The sequence below is a fragment of the Rhipicephalus microplus genome, chromosome 5 (assembly GCF_043290135.1).
Source record: "Rhipicephalus microplus isolate Deutch F79 chromosome 5, USDA_Rmic, whole genome shotgun sequence".
NCBI lineage: Eukaryota > Metazoa > Arthropoda > Arachnida > Ixodida > Ixodidae > Rhipicephalus > Rhipicephalus microplus.
In genome coordinates this window covers 158,902,725-158,922,606 of record NC_134704.1, presented here as the reverse complement: position 1 = coordinate 158,922,606, position 19,882 = coordinate 158,902,725, and the positions used below count along the sequence as shown (strand labels likewise).

General features: G+C 46.5%; 1 protein-coding gene across 4 annotated transcripts in view; it reads left to right on the top strand.

Annotated features, from left to right (window-relative positions):
- The window catches only part of LOC142817991 (uncharacterized), a 177,627-nt gene that overhangs the window by 46,344 nt on the left and 111,401 nt on the right, over nucleotides 1–19,882 (top strand). For 3 of the 4 annotated variants that reach the window (XM_075896127.1, XM_075896125.1, XM_075896128.1), the window contains exon 3: nucleotides 6,803–6,857. The exons of the other annotated variant lie outside the window; for it this stretch is intronic. In XM_075896127.1, coding sequence (XP_075752242.1) covers nucleotides 6,820–6,857 — 38 coding nt within the window. In that variant the 5' untranslated portion in view covers nucleotides 6,803–6,819. The remainder of the gene's footprint in view (nucleotides 1–6,802; nucleotides 6,858–19,882) is intronic. 4 annotated transcript variants of the gene reach the window in all.

The window sequence follows — 19,882 nt, the reverse complement described above, 5'->3', positions numbered from 1 at the left end:
TAGCACGGGCACGTGTGCCATTTGAGGTAACGCAGAACGGTGACCATCATGCGTTGCGAGTGCATTGGTTGCGAGTGCATTGCACAGCCCAAATGGCATGACTGCGAATTCGTACAAGCCGTCGAGGGTGACAAAGCGCTCGTCGGTCGAGCATCTTCCGCCATAGGTACTTGCCTGTACCATGAGCGCAAATCGATGGATGAAAAAAATTCTGCTCCTTGCAGGCTGTCAATTGCGTTATCTACCCGCGGTAGTGAGTACACGTCTTTACGAGTGATCTTTTTGAGGCGTCGGTAGTCCACAGAACCGCACAGAACCGTCCTTCTTCTTGAGGAGAACGACAGGAGACGCCCAGAGGCTGTTAAACGGACGAATAACATTGCGGCGAAGCATGTCGCCGACTTGCTCGTTGATGACACCGGCGTTCTGTGGGAGATACGTGATATGGACGTTGCCGCTGTGGTGGCTGAGCGCCTGTGTCGATGCGATGCGTAACGGTGGATGTGCGACCGAGAGAAGGTTGAGTGATCTCGAAAGAAGAGCGGAATTCTTCCAACAGGCCCAGAAGCTTGGAACGCTGGCCCGGTGTAAAGTTGTCGGGATTGGAGGGACCGAATACATCAGTGGATGATGAAGCAGATGTAGAAACAGCACTAAGCGTACTGGAACTTGGCCAGTGCGTGTCATCGGGTTGATCCATGACTTGTGCGTCTTCGATGGGTTCCACGCTGTAGAGACAGTCCCCTCACACCGACGTAACACTGTACGTGGATGAGTTCAGAACAAAAATAGTGGAACTGCTATTAGTGACTTGCACAGTCGCTAAAGGAACCAGCAAACCTTTTCTGGTGAAAACACGTAGAGATGGCGAAAGGAGTGCAGCGGTGTCGGAAAGACTTGCGCTGTAGACCGACACCACAGCGAACGAGTTTGCAGGCACTTGCATGTCGTCGCTGATGAGTAGCTTGCTTGCAGCAGATGGACTGTCGGCTGGCGTCAAAGAAGGGAATTGTGTGAGCTCTATATCTGCTGGTACGCAATGAATATCGGCGTCGTGGTGGGAGAAAAAATGCCATCCTATGATAACGTCGTGAGAGCATGAAGGAATTATGATGAATTTGACAGCATACATGACGTCCTGAATCATGAGGCAGGCTGTGCACATTGCTGTAGGGTGAATGCTTTGGGCACTAGCTGTACGGAGGGAGAGCCAGGAAAGTGGCGTGGTCACTTTGCGCGGTAATCGGCTAAGTTTCGCGTCCATGATGAATACGGCGGCTCCAGTATCCACAAGGGCATCCACAAGCACGTCTATAACGTTCAATGGGCTTTCCTGAGGGCTTCCGCTGTTCGACAGCATCACAGCACTTGTCTCGTGGACTGCGACGACTAGATTTCCTGGTCATCCTCGAGTGGACGTGGCCGCATCGGTGACAGCGAACGACGTCGTGGAGATGGTGAACCGCAGGTAGACGAAGCGGGGCGGGGCGACGGTGACATAGGTGACGGTTGGTCATAAGAGCGGTTCGATTGACTTGCAAAGTTAGAGGTGACCTGCGGTTGATGCACACGATTGCAATAGTGTGCTACGTGACCGACGCGACCACAAGCAAAGCAGATGAGGCCGTTGTCAGACGTGCGCCATCGGTTCACGGGTCCCATGAATGTCGCGGAAGGTGATGGGTGAGCTGGCTTGTGATATGACTGCATGGTGGGCGGCCCTTGGGGCACGTGGATGATGTCGGCGTTTAAAGGTGGCACAATTTCTCTGAAGGCCTGTGGCCTGGCGATGGATGTGGTGTACTTTAGGGGGCAGCCACAGGAATCGGTGGGGGTGGCCTGGCGACAACTTGGGCGTAGCTGAGTGGCGCAGATACAGGAGGCGACTGGTGGTATTCAGGAACAATCACCGCTATTTTCTGCTGAATGGCTAAGCGTAGGGGAGGCAGAAGTGTACTTGACGGCTGTTGAGCATGATTCGGGGAAGCAAACGCCAGTAAAGAGACCTGGCGGGCACCTGCTTCACGCACAAACGACTTTATTTCGGCGAGAAAGTTTGTTTGGTCCGGAACTGCTGACAAGACCGAGATATCAGCGTCACGTGATGATGGTCGACGGGTCATTAAGCGCTGCCGCTGCCGCTACTCGTAACTTTGGCATAGTGTAATGACCTCTGCCACAGTGCGAAGGTTCTTAGCCAGGAGCACGGTGAAGGCATTGTTGACGATGCGTTTAAGAACATGTGTGATTATGTCAGCGTCCGACATGCTTGCGTCCACTTCCTTGCACAAGCCAAGGATTTCCTCTATGTAACTTGTAAAGGACAGCCGGTCTGCTGTGCTCGTTCACGTAACCGCTGTTAAGCTTGCAGCTTATGAACGGCAGGAGTGCCGAACACGTCGATGACGGTGGTTTTAAAAGCAGACCAAGTCGCGAAATTGAACGCGTGTATTTGTACCCAATTCCGGCCACACCCGCGAAGTATAAAACCAAGTTGCCGTGTTTTCCTGCCTCGTCCCAATTATTGGGGACGCTCAGGCGTTCGTACATGGCGAGCCAGTCCGCGACGTCGGTGCCATCCGCACAGGTGAAGACAGGAGGGTCGCGGATGTGGGGGACACCGCAACATGGCGTCAGCGCAGGAGGAAGTGATTGCTGAGCGGCGTCTTGGTGCGTGGCAGAAAGCACGGTATGGGATCGAAGCTCCAAGGGCAGCGAATGCGAACCGGAGGTGTTATAAGGGCACAGCACTATCAACCAAATTGTTAAGGCGCTTATCAGCCGGCAACCAGCGAGCATACACAATTCTGACAGTCACGGCCAAGCACGGACGCTCAGCGCGAGTACATCCTTGTTGGGTAGCCCCACTGGAAAGTACTGAAGAGTTCGACCTATTTCAGAGTTTGGAGGCTTAATTCGCTACAATATATATATATATATATATATATATTTATATATATATATATATATATATATATATATATATATATTGAAAGAGAGAGAGCCCTTAAGTATATACTTAAGGGCTCGATTTTGAGTTTACGCAGGGCTATTGGTCAGCTGCTAGCTCGTAATAGGTTCACGTGCTACGTGACTCCATACAGGCTCATATATAGTGTGCGATACTGGCCACCATGGCTGGTGATGGCGCTCACTGACACTCCGAGGATTAAATTCGAATATATACCCAATAAAGTGGCTGGGAGTATAGCCGCCATGGTAGCTCAGTGTCAGAGCATCAAACGCGTTATTAGAAAGTCGCAGGCTCGGTTCCTGCCCACGGCAAGTTATCTTTTCACCCACTTTGCTTTCTTCACATATACAATACAATGCGGTGTAATAACTTCCCCTATACTTTCCTTCAGAATATTGTCTGTTATATCTCAAATATACACTTCTCAGGGCTAGTAAAATAACCTGCCTCTATCTTCCGTTAGACGTGTGCTTTCTAAGGCAACTTATTCATGTTTCAGACAGTATAGCGCTTCCACTTGGCTACAAAGAAATATTTACCTCGTGGTTTAATCTTCGCCATTTCGGTTGTTGCTCAAAGCAATTCTTATTCTCAATAATTCCATCCAATGAATCTGATTCGCAACGCTTACTTCGGTGCGCACGATCTTTGATTTCATGTCACTTAGAATAGGACTACCAGTCATGGAATTGCTTGTCAGCATACCATTTTCATTGTGGTAGAAAATATCTCTATACTCCTGGCACTTTCTCTCCGCCAATTTCATCATCGCCGTGATTTCCCACTCAAAGTTTAAATTTTTAACACCACTTTGCACCTCATGTGTTCTATGTTTGAGTAAAGGCCCAGAAGCACGGCAGGAAATAGCAGCTCCAGCAGTGATTGAATACACCGGCATCTTCCTCGCGCTTATGGCAAATGTGCGAGGAGGAGGCTACCTCAGGCGGCTAAATGTACTCGGCGTAAACTGCGTACTTTAATCAGCCACGCAATGGCGTAGACGGTACGACGGGGTTGTGGGCAGAGAAGTAGGTGTTGTATCAACCCAGAAGAATTTTACATTTTCTTGTGTACGTACTCAAGCACACATGCGAACGAATTCACGTACATGAAAGTATGTTCGTGAGTGTGCCCGTTTCAATTCCTACTTAAATCAGTCCAGGGGATTGGATGACTTCTTACAGCAACATGAGTTGCGTTGTCAAAGTACTTGCGTTGAAGCGAAAGAAAACACAAAAGTAACTTCGCTAAATGTTCTTCAGTGCTTCCTAAACATCAAATTTTGGCGGGATCGAATCCCGGCTGTGCCGGCTGCATTTCCGATGGAGGCGGAAATTTTGTAGGCCAGTGTGCTCAGATTTGGGTGCACGTTTAGGAACCCCAGGTGGTCGAAATTTCCGGAGCCCTCCACTACGGCGTCCCTAAATAATATATGGTGGTTTTGGGACGTTAAACCTCACATATAAATCAAAACTTTAAACTATGTTTCAGTGGCGCCATCTGTCATCCAAAAGATATAAACTGCTATTGGTACTTACTTTTGCATTTCGATCCAATGTATTTACACGCCATGCTTTGTACTTTTGCAGAAACAACACGTTTTGTCTCGTCACTATGAGTCAGCGGGAATGTCATAAAAAATATGAGACAATTTTAGGGCAGTTTATTGCCTTTATCATTGCCTGTTAGCCCTTTCTAATTGTTTTTTCTATTGACACTCTCAGACAGAGGTTTATGCTATCCATGTTTTCCTTTAGCTCACTGTGTGCAAGTGAGTCCTCAATTTGAGGGCTTTTAATGCACTTAGATTCACGTGTATCATCAGCGCTCCCGTTATGCATGCGCAGGACTCAGTTTATGAGTGTATACAACACAGAACTGAAAAAGCCCTTCTGAAATCTCGAAGCTCCTCGTACTCCGATAATGATCTGGCTTTTCTTCTTGCAACATTCTTCTTTATAATTTTTTGAGAATATTTTTAGTACTTAAACTTGTGCATCAGTTTCTAACATATAGCCATATGTCCAAAAAGTGCACACTATACTCCCTGTACTTTATTCATTCCATCATTGCTTTGACTGGATACTATCAATCCATATTCTCACAAAAATATGCCCTAAAACTTATACGTTCATGCATCAGTTACATGTGCTATATCATCTAGCCCGTAAGCAAACAACAATGGTTGCCAGGATAAATTAGCACAGGAGTTCTTTTGCCACTACCTCACCGGCTTTCTTGTAGGACAGAGTTAACGATGGATCCGATGCGGGCTTGTTGGTAGCACATCTTCAGTAGCTTGCCTTGTAGTGCACGTGTAGGACTAGAAAAAATGAAGGCACATATATAGAGAAAAAGCGATATATATCTGTCTATAGGTTTTGTCAATGTCTTTTTCTGTTCTTTACATGTGGTACAACAAAACCGGCAGAGTTAAAGTGGTGGTACTGTCTTTTTCTGAACTTTGAACTCTCTTGATTTATGTTGAGTATCAGTTGAGGCCACAAACACCCCTGTCTCAGCTTTTTCGCGTACGTCACCTTCCTCACTTTTACGCACTCTTTACGTTCCTACACAGGAGGAATCTTTGCGTTACAAGGTGTTCAATTTTAGGTTCATGATTTTCTTTGACTTAGAGCTGCGGGGAACATGAAATTGACTTTTGAGCATAAGTTATATATACAGCCGGACACAGGGTGGGGCAATAATTATCGCAGTCAGTAGACCAGTTAATCAACATTGATTAATGATCACATTTTTCAGTGACCCTCGAAAGCAGGCATGTTATGTTGGAGTGTTGGGAGGCAGACGCGTTCTTACAAACTTTCAATAAGAACAATACAAGCCTTTGTGTGCTGCTAGAAGAATGCTCAAAGAGTTCTATCAAATCGCACTTCGAAGTTTTATTGCGGTTTGCACCACGCATGCAGGTGTTTTGGAGCATCGGCCTCTAGTTTTCATAAGTGCGTCAGAGCCTAGAGTACTCCAAATCAGTTTGCTCTTTTGTGTATGTCATATCATTGTATCGTGACATAATTACTGGCAAGCGAGTTTGACAGGATAATTGTAACAAAATTCAATTATGCAACTTTTTCGACATATTTGTTTCCACTAAAACCAGAGTGGTAGCCGCACAGCGATGCTGCTTCGCAGCATTGCAATCGCGCATACACATTTACATTAATAGGCATTAAAAGGCGACACAAGAAATGCATATTGCATGTCTAATGAAATCAGCAACCTGTTTTTTTCACCATAGGCGCCAGCAATAGGCCAATAAAATGACTATCCCACGACAACCAAAACATTTTGGAGGCTTAAAGTAGCGCAATGACGTAATTTTATGATGGTTAGAATGCTGCATCAAGGCCACAATCGCAAAATCACCCAACTAAGCTTTCGCATGAAATTGCCTCACGTTTTCGTTTTTTCCCAGATATAACGCACTCGTATCGTTCAGCCGCGGCTGTATAATCGGCTAGCGTGTATGTGACACTCAGTCGCCAAGACACTCGCCCTATATGAGCGTGATGCCTTAGCTAAGATCTTGGTGACACGCAAGTACGTTGTAATTTTATTCGTTTACAGTGATTTCTCAATAGTGAATGACAGAAAACGGTAGTAGATGTGGTTTATTCGTCGCGTTGGCATACAAACGTTCTGATAATTTAATGACTCCCACAATGTTTTTTTTAAATTCTAATACAATATAGTTATTTCCGGGCAAAATTGTGAGTCCTAACTGCACATAAACTTTTTATTTGATGTGATGTTCCATAGTCAAGCGAATTCATAGCACCTCCAGTGAAGATGATATTTTTCTTACAGAATTATGTGGTTTGAAAATGACCACACAGCGAATGTTCATGCGAGTCATTGCCAAGTAAGTAGTTGTGATGGTAACAGTGGAAGAGCTGTGGAGACTTCTTGACGGCAAAAGCTGAAGGGTGTGCAGGCCGGGCGCCGCGAATTACTTTAGTGAGGCAATTGCTGTCCAGGTAACTGTACCAATAGTAATTAGGCGTGTTGCTTCGAAAACATCTCGGGTAACAACACGTGAAGCCCAAGTGTTCTGTGCGCATATATATTATATTGTGCCATGGCGTTTTTTTGCTCTCTTGTGCGCGTTTTTGTGGCACTCTTACCCGAGCTATTAGCAGCTTTCCTGTTTTCGAACTAATTAGTGGAGTATGTTGAAGCACCACCATTCATGAACAGTACCAGAGGTTTGTTGATCAATCCATGAGTATGTCCCCGCCTATACTACTTTCCTCAACAGGCCTCCATGTGACCATGTGGCGCACGCACCCTATATAAGACACTCATCTTTTCCTGCACAGAGATACAAAATATGAAAAACACAAGCAGAGAAAGGCCATTCTAAGAAATAACACGATGACAGTGAGTCGCAGGGCCATTGGCCCAGGCTCCATCACAAAAGCCGCGAAATGTGCAGGCCACGTATACACTGACGTATTACCCATAGTAGCAAACAAAATGCACTTCTCGGAAGTAGATACAAGTAGACGGGAGACCTTCAACTAATGATACGAGGAAACTGCTGCATCTTTGATGCGTATAGAAAGAAAAAGTTACAAATTCGGCACAAGGTCGAATCAATAAGTGCCATAGCAACACATAGTACTAGTATAAAAAGTAAAGTCAGGATATTTTGGAACCATACAAAATGTAATAAACACAGCCGAATGTGCGTTGAGCTGCAAAGTTTCTCGCACGCTCAGCAGCGCGTTGCTCATGTGAGCCGTGCTTCAGTGCGGCTGGCATTTCGCTTTAGTTGTTTCGCAGGTGTTCGTACAACACGCGGTTGCATTCCAAACTCGCAAAGGCCAGACAACATAGTGCGTTTTCACTGGCGCTTGTCTGGCGTTTTCTCCCTTGGCATCAATCAACGTCGATGGCACAGGTGCCGATAGCAAAAAGTACAATACTAATGAAGTTCACCTTAACATTCATTTCAGGTTGTCCACCTGAAACAACACCGTGGTATAAAAATAAATTACACGTGGTTATATGGCTGCGCACATAAAAAAGAATGGCCTTCATACAAGCTAACTTTGAGACAGCCAGTAGCAATAAAGGATATGCAGAAAGAAAAATCACGGATCGCGCTATCTGTCCCTTCCCGTCCAAAAAAGGGCCCGCTTTCACCTTACTCAGTCAGGCTACAATAGGTGACCGGTAATAATAGCAATCGCAGGGAACTGTGGGATACGATGGCTTCCGGTTTAATGCACCACGCGGGTTAGCATTGGCACGTGCTCACTTTCGTACAGCTCCGTTGAAAAAAAAACACATCTCCGTGCAATGTCAGTAATTTAGAAATTGTTTATTTTTTTTGCTAACCGTGACTATGACGATGAGAAGCTACGAAAGCCATGAACGGCAAGGAAACTTTTTTCTTGCACTAATATGATCTGCAACGCTTTTATGCTGCTCGGGGGTACTGTCAGTTTGGCTAGCAGATCAGTCGATGCAGAAAACAGTTTTCATTATATGATACGTTACTGCTAATAAAAAATCAACATTTTAAAGATCTCCGGGGATGTGGATGACTGTAGCAGTGTGCCTAGGATTTCGGGATCGCTGCTTCGGCCGACATCGTCGGTCGGTCGGCATGAAGTGCAGCACTTATTGAGTGCGTTGAGATATCTTTCTTTTTCTAGCCTCCAGCGCGCTATAACATGTATTTCTTAGTCGAAGCCAGATGTTTATTTAAACGCTGATCTCGATCAAGCTGCATGGCACAGCTGCACATAAACTATACAGTCAGAGAGACGGCACCAAATCATCGAAACTCTGAGCTTTTTAACGCACTTCTTCCTTGGGTGCCATCCTGGCACACAGTTTGACCAAGATAACGCAAAGTGACTCGTGTAGCGCTTCGTGTAAACTTTCTCTTGAGTGAAGGTTTTGCGTTTTGTCATATATATAAGTGCAATAGCTGGTGCTCATCTCGTATGACAAGTAGATTTCACCCGCGCGTTCCCATAACATATTTGCTAGGCATTTCAGTTTGTTTCTCAATATATTATTCGCAGCAAAGTAATGCCAACCCGCAGGGGCGCCTGCGCAAGTAGGCGTTTGGTGTTTAGCGACACCACGGACCCGAGTTAACGGGGGAGTTTTGACTCCCTTCCACGCCTAGCCATGCGTGGCTTTGCCGTGTCCGGGAAAAAGGGTATCCTAGGGGATGAGCTGACGCTGGGTGATTGGACCTTTGGCCCCCCTGCAGAGGCAACACGCCCCTTTGGCCCCGGCTTCACGTAGACGGCACCTCTGGGCTGACCCACCCAGGGGAAATCGGCAGTCGCCTTTTCCTATCTCTCTCTCCCTGCATCTTCGTTTTTTGTTCTCACTTTACATCTTTCCTGTATTCTCCTCACTTCATTTCAATTCCAATTTTTCCTGGCGGTAAGGGTTAACCTAGTGTAAATATCCAACCTTGGCGAGATATATTAGGTTATAGCGGCCATGTGCGGCTGATGCCTGCGCCTCCTTCGCGTCTCACAGCGTCCCCTTGTTGGGCTCGGTGTAGGTGGCTGGCATGGCCGCCGAATAAGCTATCAAATTTATGGGAACCCCTAGCCCTCTCACAACTAATCGCCCCTCCAAGAGGTGGCGCACCGATGCATTTTTTTTTAATTTATTCCAAACCAAAAAACCAAAAAGATAACTTCCCGAAATATCACATTATCCACTGTGAAAGTACAGAAAAGAAAGCCAGGAGCATTTCACCTTTCCTTGTGTCCAAATGCTTTATAGAAACGCTGGGCGCAGGCTACAAGGCCACAAATACCACCAGTGGTGACCTGTTACTTGAAATAAAAGACAACGCACAGTACCAGAGACAACATAAACTCACAGCATTTGGGGATCAGCCTATCACAATCACACGGCATCGAACCAAGAACACAGTGAAGGATGTATCAGATGGAGACCTGATGGACCTCTCTGATGATGAACTTCGAACAGGCTGGAAAGAGGAAAATGTCATTCAGGTGCAGCGTGTCGAAATAAGAAGAGAAAATAAGGAAATCCCAACGAAGCACATCATACTCACTTTCGCATCTAACACCCTCCCCACTGAAATAGCAACAGGATATCTTAAACTGCCAGTTAGACCTTACATACCCAACCCGCGGCGCTGCTTTAAGTGTCAGAGGTTCGGGCACGGCTCCCAGAGCTGCCGAGGACAGCTTACCTGCGCGAAATGCGGCACCAAAGGTCATACCGCTGACGATGACTGTCAGCTACAAGTCCACTGCTCAAACTGTGAGGGTGACCATCTTGCATATTCCAGGTCATGCGTGGCCTGGAAAATGGAAAAAGAAAAATATTAATACAAAGTTTAAATTGAACATAAGCTTCCGTGAAGCGTGGCAGCACGTTTCCCCGCATTTTGCTGGGAACACATCATATGCCGAAGTGGTGCGAGGGGGGTGAGCACCACTTCGGTTTTTGGCAATGTCTTGGACCACGCCCAGCGTGCCGAGGCAAACGCCACAAGCCCCCATGGGGGGAGCAGCCTCGGCTGCCCCACCCTCCTTGAATACAGCCTCACCGAAGGCCCCTGTGAACCTTGGCAGCAGCCAGGGCACCACACAAACTAAAGAGGTCCCCTCGACCTCCAGCCCGGTGGGGTTTAAGGCTCCGTCTGGCATGACGAAGCCTACAACGAAAACAACATTATCTGTCGTCTCTCCTGAGGCGATGGACACATCAACTGCACCGGCGCAGACTGCGCCAAAGGAGCGGCGGGGTTCCCTCGACCGCTCTAAAAAAGACAAAACGGTAATTACAGGGCCTTCTAAAGGCTCTGTAAGATAAGTCACGTCTCTCTTTAGACACCAGCCACACTCATTTCGTAGACACAGCACTTCTTTACTCCCATAATGGAGACACCAGTTTTACAATGGAACGTCAGAGGACTACTTCGAAAGCTCGACGATGTCCAAGAACTTCTACACAAACATTCTCCAAAAGTGCTGTGTGTTTAAGTTTAAACACACTTAAAATCCGAGAATACAAATTTTTGCGTCAATATGTTGTCTTCCAAAAGGACAGAGATGATGCTGTGGCGTCATCTGGTGGTGTAGCCATTATTGTTAATCGAAGAGTAGCATGTAGTCATCTACCACTACTAACATCTCTAGAGGCAGTGGCTGTTCGAGCAGTTCTATTGAATAAGCTCGTCACCATCTGCTCTCTATACATACCGCCACAACACCACCTAGAAAAACATGATTTCCAGTCTTTAGTAGATGAGTTACCAGAACCTTATCTGGTTCTAGGGGACCTGAATGCGCACAGCGGTTTATGGGGTGACTGTCGATGTGATGCACGAGGTCGTCTCATCGAACTGTTCCTGTTTTCATCAGGTGCTTGTCTGTTGAATAGAAAAGTGCCAACATATTATAACCTTGCAAACAATACTTACTCTTCCATAGACCTCAGTATCGCATTCCCTTCACTTGTACCATTACTTCAATGGAAAGTCATAAATAATCCATACGGAAGTGACTATTTTCCTTTAGTTTTGAGTACACCATTAATATATGAATGTCAGCCACATGTTCCCCAATGGCTGGTAAACAAAGCCGACTGGGAACAATTTCAAAAGATTACACATTAAGTTGGACCGACATATGCGGATTAGGCATAGATGAAGCTGTGCAGTACTTCACGGCTTTTTTTACTGACGCAGCAGCCAATTGCATTCCACAAACATCTGGACTGCCCGGCAAACGACACGTCCCGTGGTGGAACACTGAGTGTCGGTATGCGCGAAAGGAACAGAACAGGGCATGGAGGTTGCTGCGCAACTCGCCGACAGCGGAAAACCTTGAGAGCTTCAAGAAAATAAAATCTCTAGGCATGAGAACGCGTCCGCAGGCCAGAAGAGAAAGCTGGCACAAGTTTTTATCAGGGATAAATTCATATACACAAGAGGGTAAAGTTTTTGACATGGTTCGTAGGGTAGCAGGAAGACAAGTACACTCACTCCCATTCGTAAACACAGAGGGGGACAGCCTGCAAGATCAGGCGAACTTCCTCGGTGCACACTACGAGCAAGTGTCTAGCTCGTCACACTATACTGAAGGTTTCCAGTGATATAAAGCAAAGATAGAAAAGCAGAAACTAGAATACAAGTGTACAAATCACGAGGCATACAACCAACCTTTCAACTTAGCTGAGCTACAAACATCACTAAACTCTTGCAGTAATTCTGCCCCAGGCTACTACCATGTCACGTACGAAATGTTGAAAAACCTGCCGCTCAAACCGCGAAAAACTTTACTCTCTCTATACAATGCTATCCGGCTTTCTGGCACCATCTCTGTTTTCTGGAAAAAGGCTATTGTGATCCCTATTTTGAAACAGGGCAAGGACCTTTCCTCAGTTTCAAGTTATAGGCCCATTGCACTAACCAGCTGCCTTTGTAAACTTTTTGAAAAAAATGATAAACCGACACTTTTACATTTCCTTGAAACACACAGTCTGCTTGACCAGTTCCAGTGTGGGTTTCGAGAGGGTATATCCACCACCAACCATCTGGTGCGTATCGATGCACAGATCCGAGATGCTTTTATCCACAAACAATATTTCCTCTCAGTGTTTCTCGATATTGAGAAGGCTTACGGCACAACATGGCGTTTTGGCATATGAAGAGACTTGTCTCACCTGGGTGTGCGCGGTAGAATGCTTTCCATAATCGAGAGTCACTTGTCCAATCGAAAATTCCGTGTCCGTGTGGGCAGTATTCTCTCCCAAACAATTGTGCAAAAAACGGGAGTACCGCAAGGTGGTGTACTTAGTTGTACGCTTTTTATTATTAAAATGAATTCCTTGCACTTGTCCATCCCCCGCAACATGTTCTATTTCACATATGTCGATGACGTCCAGCTTGGCTTTAAGTCATGCAACCTAGCAATGTGTGAGCGGCAGGCTCACTTAGGTTTAAACAAGCTCTCTAAATGGGCAGGGGAAAACGGATCCCGGCTGAACCCAGAAAAAAGCACGTGTGTCTTGTTCTCCCAAAACAGAGGCGTGCACTCAGAACCTGACATTGAAGTGAACGGTCAACATCTGTCTGTCAATGCGGAGCATAAATTCTTAGGCTTAATCTTGGACGACAAGTTGACATTCGTACCACACATCAAGTATTTAAAAACAAAATGTTTAAAATCCGTGAGTGTTATAAAAGTGTTGTCACGTACTACGTGGGGTAGTGACAGGCAATGCCTCATGAACCCGTATAGAAGCCTCATTCGCACCCGCTTAGATTATGTGGCCGTTGTCTATCAGTCTGCTACTCAAAGTGCCTTGAAGATGCTGGACCCCGTGCACCATTTGGGCATCCGCCTTTCTACGGGTGCTTTTCGCACCAGCCCCGTAAAAAGCGTTTATGTTGAGTCAAATGAGTGGTCGCTTCATCTGCAAAGAACTTACATGTCCTTTGTTTATTTCTTTAAGGTGAAAGCAGACAAGAAGCACCCCTCATACTCTACAATTAATAATTAGTCGAGCTCAACTCTGTTTCAAAACAGGCCTTCGATGAGGCAGCCCTTCTCAGTTCGCCTGAAGAGTCTAGCTGAGGAAGCTGGAGTCTCACTTGAACACAGTTTAACGGCTCCTGTAGCATACCCGCCACCGTGGCAATGGCAGACTATAGACTGCGATGTGTCTTTTCTGGAAGTTACAAAGCATGCGCCTATTGCCCATATTCGAACATATTTCCTGGAACTTCAACACAAATGCACACGTCCTGAGTTCTTTACAGATGCCTCTAAGTCCCACTCCTCTCTGTCCTACGCTGCTGTTGGCTCTTCCTTTTCAGATGCTGGCCCTCTACATCCAGGCACAAGTATCTTCACAGCGGAAGCTTATGCGATACTTGTGGCAGCTAAACACGTCAAACAATTACAAATACAAAAAGCAGTAATTTATACAGACTCCCTCAATGTGGTAACGGCTCTGCACAGTCTTAAAAAACAAAAAAAACCCTGTCCTCGTCTCACTCTACTCCATTTTATGCACACTCTACGCACTCAACCAACATGTTGTAGTGTGCTGGGTGCCAGGGCACCATGAGATTCAAGGCAACGTGATGGCGGATCAGCTTGCTGCATCCGTCCACGAAATCAGTGCCACTACAAACATATTGATCCCGCCCCGTGATCTTAAGCCGTCTCTCAAACGAAAGCTCAGGGACTACTGGCAGAGGAAGTGGGATAAACACACACAAAACAAGCTACACGTTATCAAGCCACATCTTGGCCATCGGCCACCAGTATCAAAATCACGTCTAACACAGGTCTAACGTCTAACACTAACAAGACTCAGGATAGGACACGCATACACGACACACACACATCTTTTGTCCGGTGGCGATTCACCACTGTGTGACAAATATGGTGAGCCATTAACAGTTCTTCACGTTTTTAATCCAATGTAAACAATTACACATTCTAAGAAGACAACACTTTCCATTACCCTACCGAGAACATATACCATTACACCCCGCAACGTTTGTCGGTAGAGAACCACTTTTCACTCATAAAACATTGCTAGCTTTTTTAAAAGATGTTGGTTTTTACCATGTATATACCCAGGCATTGCGTAGCGTGACCTCTCAAGAGAGGTTGCTGCTGCAGTGAATACGTTTAAAAGCACTTGCCTCGCAGCCCTTGGACACAAGGGTGCTCATGAGGCACTTGTGCTAGTGCGAAATATTTTTACATGTTTTTATTAACAAATCTTTGTCACCCTTTTTACTATGCATATCACGCCACTGTCATGATCTTAATACTTACGTTTTTACCCGCATTATCCCGAGGAATTTTAAGGCCCCTATACAGCCACGCAACATATCATTGTCCGCATCTCTACTAATCGAATTGGCGCTCTTTGGCCATCAATTGGCCCTTGCGCCACCATGCCCCACACATCATCATCATCAAACTAATGCCAAAAATTTTTTGCGTGTTTGCGTGGAATACACTCGTATCTGTGATAAAATGGTTTTCGCGCACTGTGGCTTCAACGTTCCGTACTCAAAGGCTACTTGTCACTGTGGCTCTCTTCGCAGCCACGGCCCACCTCATTTTTCTTTCTTCGTTTTATGGAATTCGATACACGCTGTTTACCTTTCACGCTCGAGTTGGAGCATCCATCGGCTGAAAAACCGACCAAGGTTTATCAGGACAAAAATAGAGGGGCGACTGCGTGTGCGTATCCCGAATAATCTGAGGCTTGCGGCGAACCGGTTTGCCGTCGCCTACTTTTCTCGAACCGGAAGCCGGTTGTAGACGGCGTAACCCACAATCTTTCGCTCTTTTACTGGTCACCTATTGCTCGCAACAGAGATCAGCCCGCCTTGTCAGTGGGAACAGTTGACCGTGAAGTATTTATGGTAATGCCGACGTACAATCATGCGCAAGTAATCTTTCCAAAACTGTTCCACATGTTGTTGGCACCCGACTTGTACCCTTGCTCTTGTGCAAAACGCTGTTTGTGGCGACGGAAAGGAAGCAAAGCGGTTGCTTTGAGTAAGAACATTTGAGGGCGCTGTGTTTTTTTTTTTTTGCAGGTTTGAGCGCAGTTGCGTGTTCTTTTTCGTATTTCATGGGTTTTCTTTATTGGCAGAAAATAATGAGCACAGAATTTATGCTTTGTTGGAAGTAGCACAAACAGATGTCATTTCTGCGCGCGCACATCAGGCTCATTGACAATTGGATGATGAGGCGAGTACTTTCTCAGTTATAAATGTAAGTACAACTAATTAGTTCATGGTCACTAATAAAAAAAAGAGATTACTATCAGCTACTCCAGTATACTGGGAGCAGTATGTACTAGGTTTTCTTAGCGTAACGCCAATTGTTTACATCGTTCTGCGGCCTAGTTGCTTAATGCAGCGCGTTGAGGGGTGTGGGGTCGCTGGTCAGAATGCCCGACAGGGTGTGGTAAAAAGTTTCTGTGCTGATTTATTTTTTGTTTATACGTTTTATATGTACTGAAAGACGCAGGAAGACAGTATCATACATTCAAATGTTGGCGGAGCTTTGCACAGGTTGAATGGCATTACAATGAATTCGTAGAGTCACTAAGGTTCAGCAAAGAGGGTTTTTTCTTTGTCAGCATCCTTCAAAGAGATGTTTAAATGCCTGATCATAGGTGAAAACTGGAAAAATAAATTTGCTCCTTGTAGTGTATCTAAGGCGTCATCTGTTCGAGGCATAGCATATATGTTCTTGCGCGTGATTCTATTTAGCGCACAATAATGAACGCTGAAATAAATGGAACCATCTTTTTCTCACACTAAGATGACCGGAGTAGCCAGAAACTGGAAGGTGGCCATATTATCTTGCGTAATAGCATATCGTCAACTTGTTCTTCACTTAGTTTTCTTTCCGATTGCAAGGCACGAGAAGGTCGACGACGTTTAACACCAGAACCAGCTGTTCAATGAGGTACAGAGCAACGGGAGTCTGGCTAAGTGTTATGGCACTGCTATTCAAGCAGGCTTGATGCTTGACTAAAAGTGTCAATAATGCTGTGGACTGGGCAGGTGTTAGATCTGAACCGATGATTGCGCGGAAAGAAGAAGAATTCACATCTGGCGTGGGCAGTGACGAAGACGGGCAAAGTACTGCGAGCGAGGTCAGTGGAGAGACGTCTATTGTCGCTACAGCCATCTCCTTGGGTAACATCATTGATTCTGCAGTTGTGTTGTAAATGGGAAGAAGCACGTGGCCATAGGACAACCGGAGCAGACAGGAGGCCACGAGAATTCCACGAGAAGTGCAGCGAGAAGCAGGGGCAACTAGGGCGTCACTATCGGCTACTTGGCTAGATGCAACAGCTACCACGTGTTGATGACCAGGACGCAAACACAGTCTTCGGCGACAACCAAGCTGCAGACCAATGAAGGCGGAGCTGACAGAGATGCTTCCGATGTATCCCCGATGGGAACGACGCGTTTTTTACATTATATGATAGCGGGGGCGGAGTGTAGGAAGTCCAGGCCCAAGATAAATGATGAGCACACGTGCGTAGCGCAATCATTTCGATGTGGAGATGTAAGCCATCGATGAAAATGCAAGCCGTACACTGTCCTTCAGGTTGGATAAGTACTTTATTTGCGCCACGCAACACCGGTCCTACATACGGCGTTCTTACATTGCAGAGCCGCGAGCACAAGTGACTACGTATAACAAAAGTAGCGGCCCCGGTATCAATAAGTGCTTGTACGGGAACACCTTCAATAGTCAGTAACAACAGGTTGCACGGGTAAACAGGAGGTAATTTTGATCATCGACAGGACACAGTTTTCCTTCAAGAACTGCACTGCTTAGTTTTCTGAGTGTTGTTCAACAGTGCAGTAGAGGGGGCGAAGCGGCGATACCAAGCGTCGGTAGGGTGATGGAGAGCGTCGTCTGGAAGAGCGGTAGTCCTGATGTTGGCCCGGGGACGCTGGAGGAGAGGGAGATCGGTACTGTGTGAAAGGTTAGAATTCTGGACCATAATAATCGGGCCGTCGATAGCGGTCCCGCTCGAACTCAGAGTAGCCTCATCGTTCACCCTGCTGGTGGCGATGACAGTACCGAGATATGTGGCTTCGGATACCGTAGTAAAAACAGACAGGACGAGAAGAACTCCACTGTGGATATGAGGGTGGAGCTGGTACTCTACATTACACAGAATTCATATGGCCGCAAATCATGGCAGCAGGCCCAGAGGTGACCACAGGAGGCGGAATTGCAGCTATATACGCATATGTGGGCGTCATTGGTTGATAAACCGATGCGGTCGGTGTCGTCATGGAGGCCACTTCAGCGTATGTGCGCGGCGTGCGTGCTGGTGGAGCGACCAATGATGTCGGTGTTGTCATGGCCGCTAACTCCTGCTTCACAAGATTCCTCAAATCGAACGATGTGGATGGAGCTGAGATGTCGGTGGACCGCTGCGGTTCTAGGTCTTCAAGTTCTTCATGGATGATAGCGCAGATTAACTGTTTCAAATCGTACGGAGGCGTAAGACGAGAATCGCTGTCTTGTTGAAGGCTGAGTGACTGCAACTGATCAAGGCGTTGGCATGTTGAAATGATGTTTTCGGCTTTAGTGGGATTGTTAACAGCCAAGGCGTTGAAAGCAATAGTGCCCATTCTTTAGAGAATGTGGAGAAGGCGCTCGGCTTCCGTCATATCACTGTTGGTACGGTGACAGAGGGCCAAAACATCCTCGATATACGAAGTGTATGTCTCGTGTGAAGGTTGAATACGCGTTGCCAGTTTCTGATGTGCTGTTTCGTAACGACCTGACGAGCACCCAATGACCTATCGCAGCTTCGTGGCAAAGGTCAACCAATCAATGAAGTCAGTTTCGTGGTTGAAATACCTCGTTTTGGCGACACCGATCCGATGGAAAAAGATATAACTCACTTTCTCTGCTTCGGTTCACCGATTGCCCCGCCGCGGTGGTCTAGTGGCTAAGGTACTCGGCTGCTGACCCGCAGGTCGCGGGTTCAAATCTCGGCTGCGGCGGCTGCATTTCCGATGGAGGCGGAAATGTCGAGGCCCGTGTGCTCAGATTTGGGTGCACGTTAAAGAACCCCAGGTTGTCAAAATTTCCGGAGCCCTCCACTACGGCGTCTCTCATAATCATATGGTGGTTTTGGGACGTTAAACCCCACAAATCAATCAATCAATCGGTTCACCGATTAGATGAACTCACACGGTTGTAAAGGTTCATCCAGCCCTCGACGTCGTTACCGCGGAGACCTGCGAGCATGGGTGGTTCACGCTGAGGGCTGGAGACAGTGGACGATGGGAGGGCAGCCGTAGGCATTTGTGCGCAAGGGTTAGGGATAAGAGTAGGTTCCGTTGTCGGCATAGCTGTAGGGTTGACCGTGCGCAATCGGCCCAGGTGGGACACCAACGTACGAGGACGTCGGGATTTTTACCGCGCACCTCCATCACTCCAAAAAATGCAGGAAAACTTTCCTAGGCAGGATCAGCATAAGCGTTTATTCCGCAATGATCTACTCGGCTCAGAACAGCAACAAACGAGCCTGATTGCGATGATGATGGTTATGTACAAGTCAGAACGATGAAGTACGACAAGAGTGCTTACATTACATATGTACACACACACACACACACACACACACACACGCGCGCGCACACACGCACGCACGCGCACATGCACGCAGGCACACACGCGCGCAACTGTGACTGCAAAAATCACCAAAAAGTGGCGCCTTATGATTGCAGTTGGAATAACAGTGGCCTATATTTATGAGCTGACGATTCCCAAGTAAAACGACTCAATGGCGCAACTGAGGCACCCATGAGCACAAAGGGCCGACGTCCATAATTCCGTCACTGATTCAAAAAACGACGATGGATGAGTAGTTGTTTTGTGTTCGTTAAACTATGTCCACCATGAATGCTATAGCCGCCGCATTCTCAACGACTCGTAAGAACATGACAGTCACGATCTGGAGCGTTGTGGAGTAATACAGGATTAATGGACGAAATTCCGCATTTCTGTTATTCTTGATCATTTTGGAGACATTTTTGGAACACCCTTACAACAGCACCATCTCACCATTATATAATTATGGAGCAAAAAGGAGGGGTCACACAAAGAGTGTTTAAATTAATTGATGACGGCGCAGTGAGCAATCGAAAGAAAATTGGTACATTCAGGCTTAGGTAATAAGAAGAAATCAGTCAGTTATGAAACAATGGATAATTAGCACGTCCTAGCCGAAATGATGAAAAAGAAATGGACACTAATAGAGCATGATGCGCGTGAGCAAGATAACCGCCGGTCAGTGACAGCGACAGAATAGGTTCCAAGAGAAGCAGAAAATTTTAAGACCCCT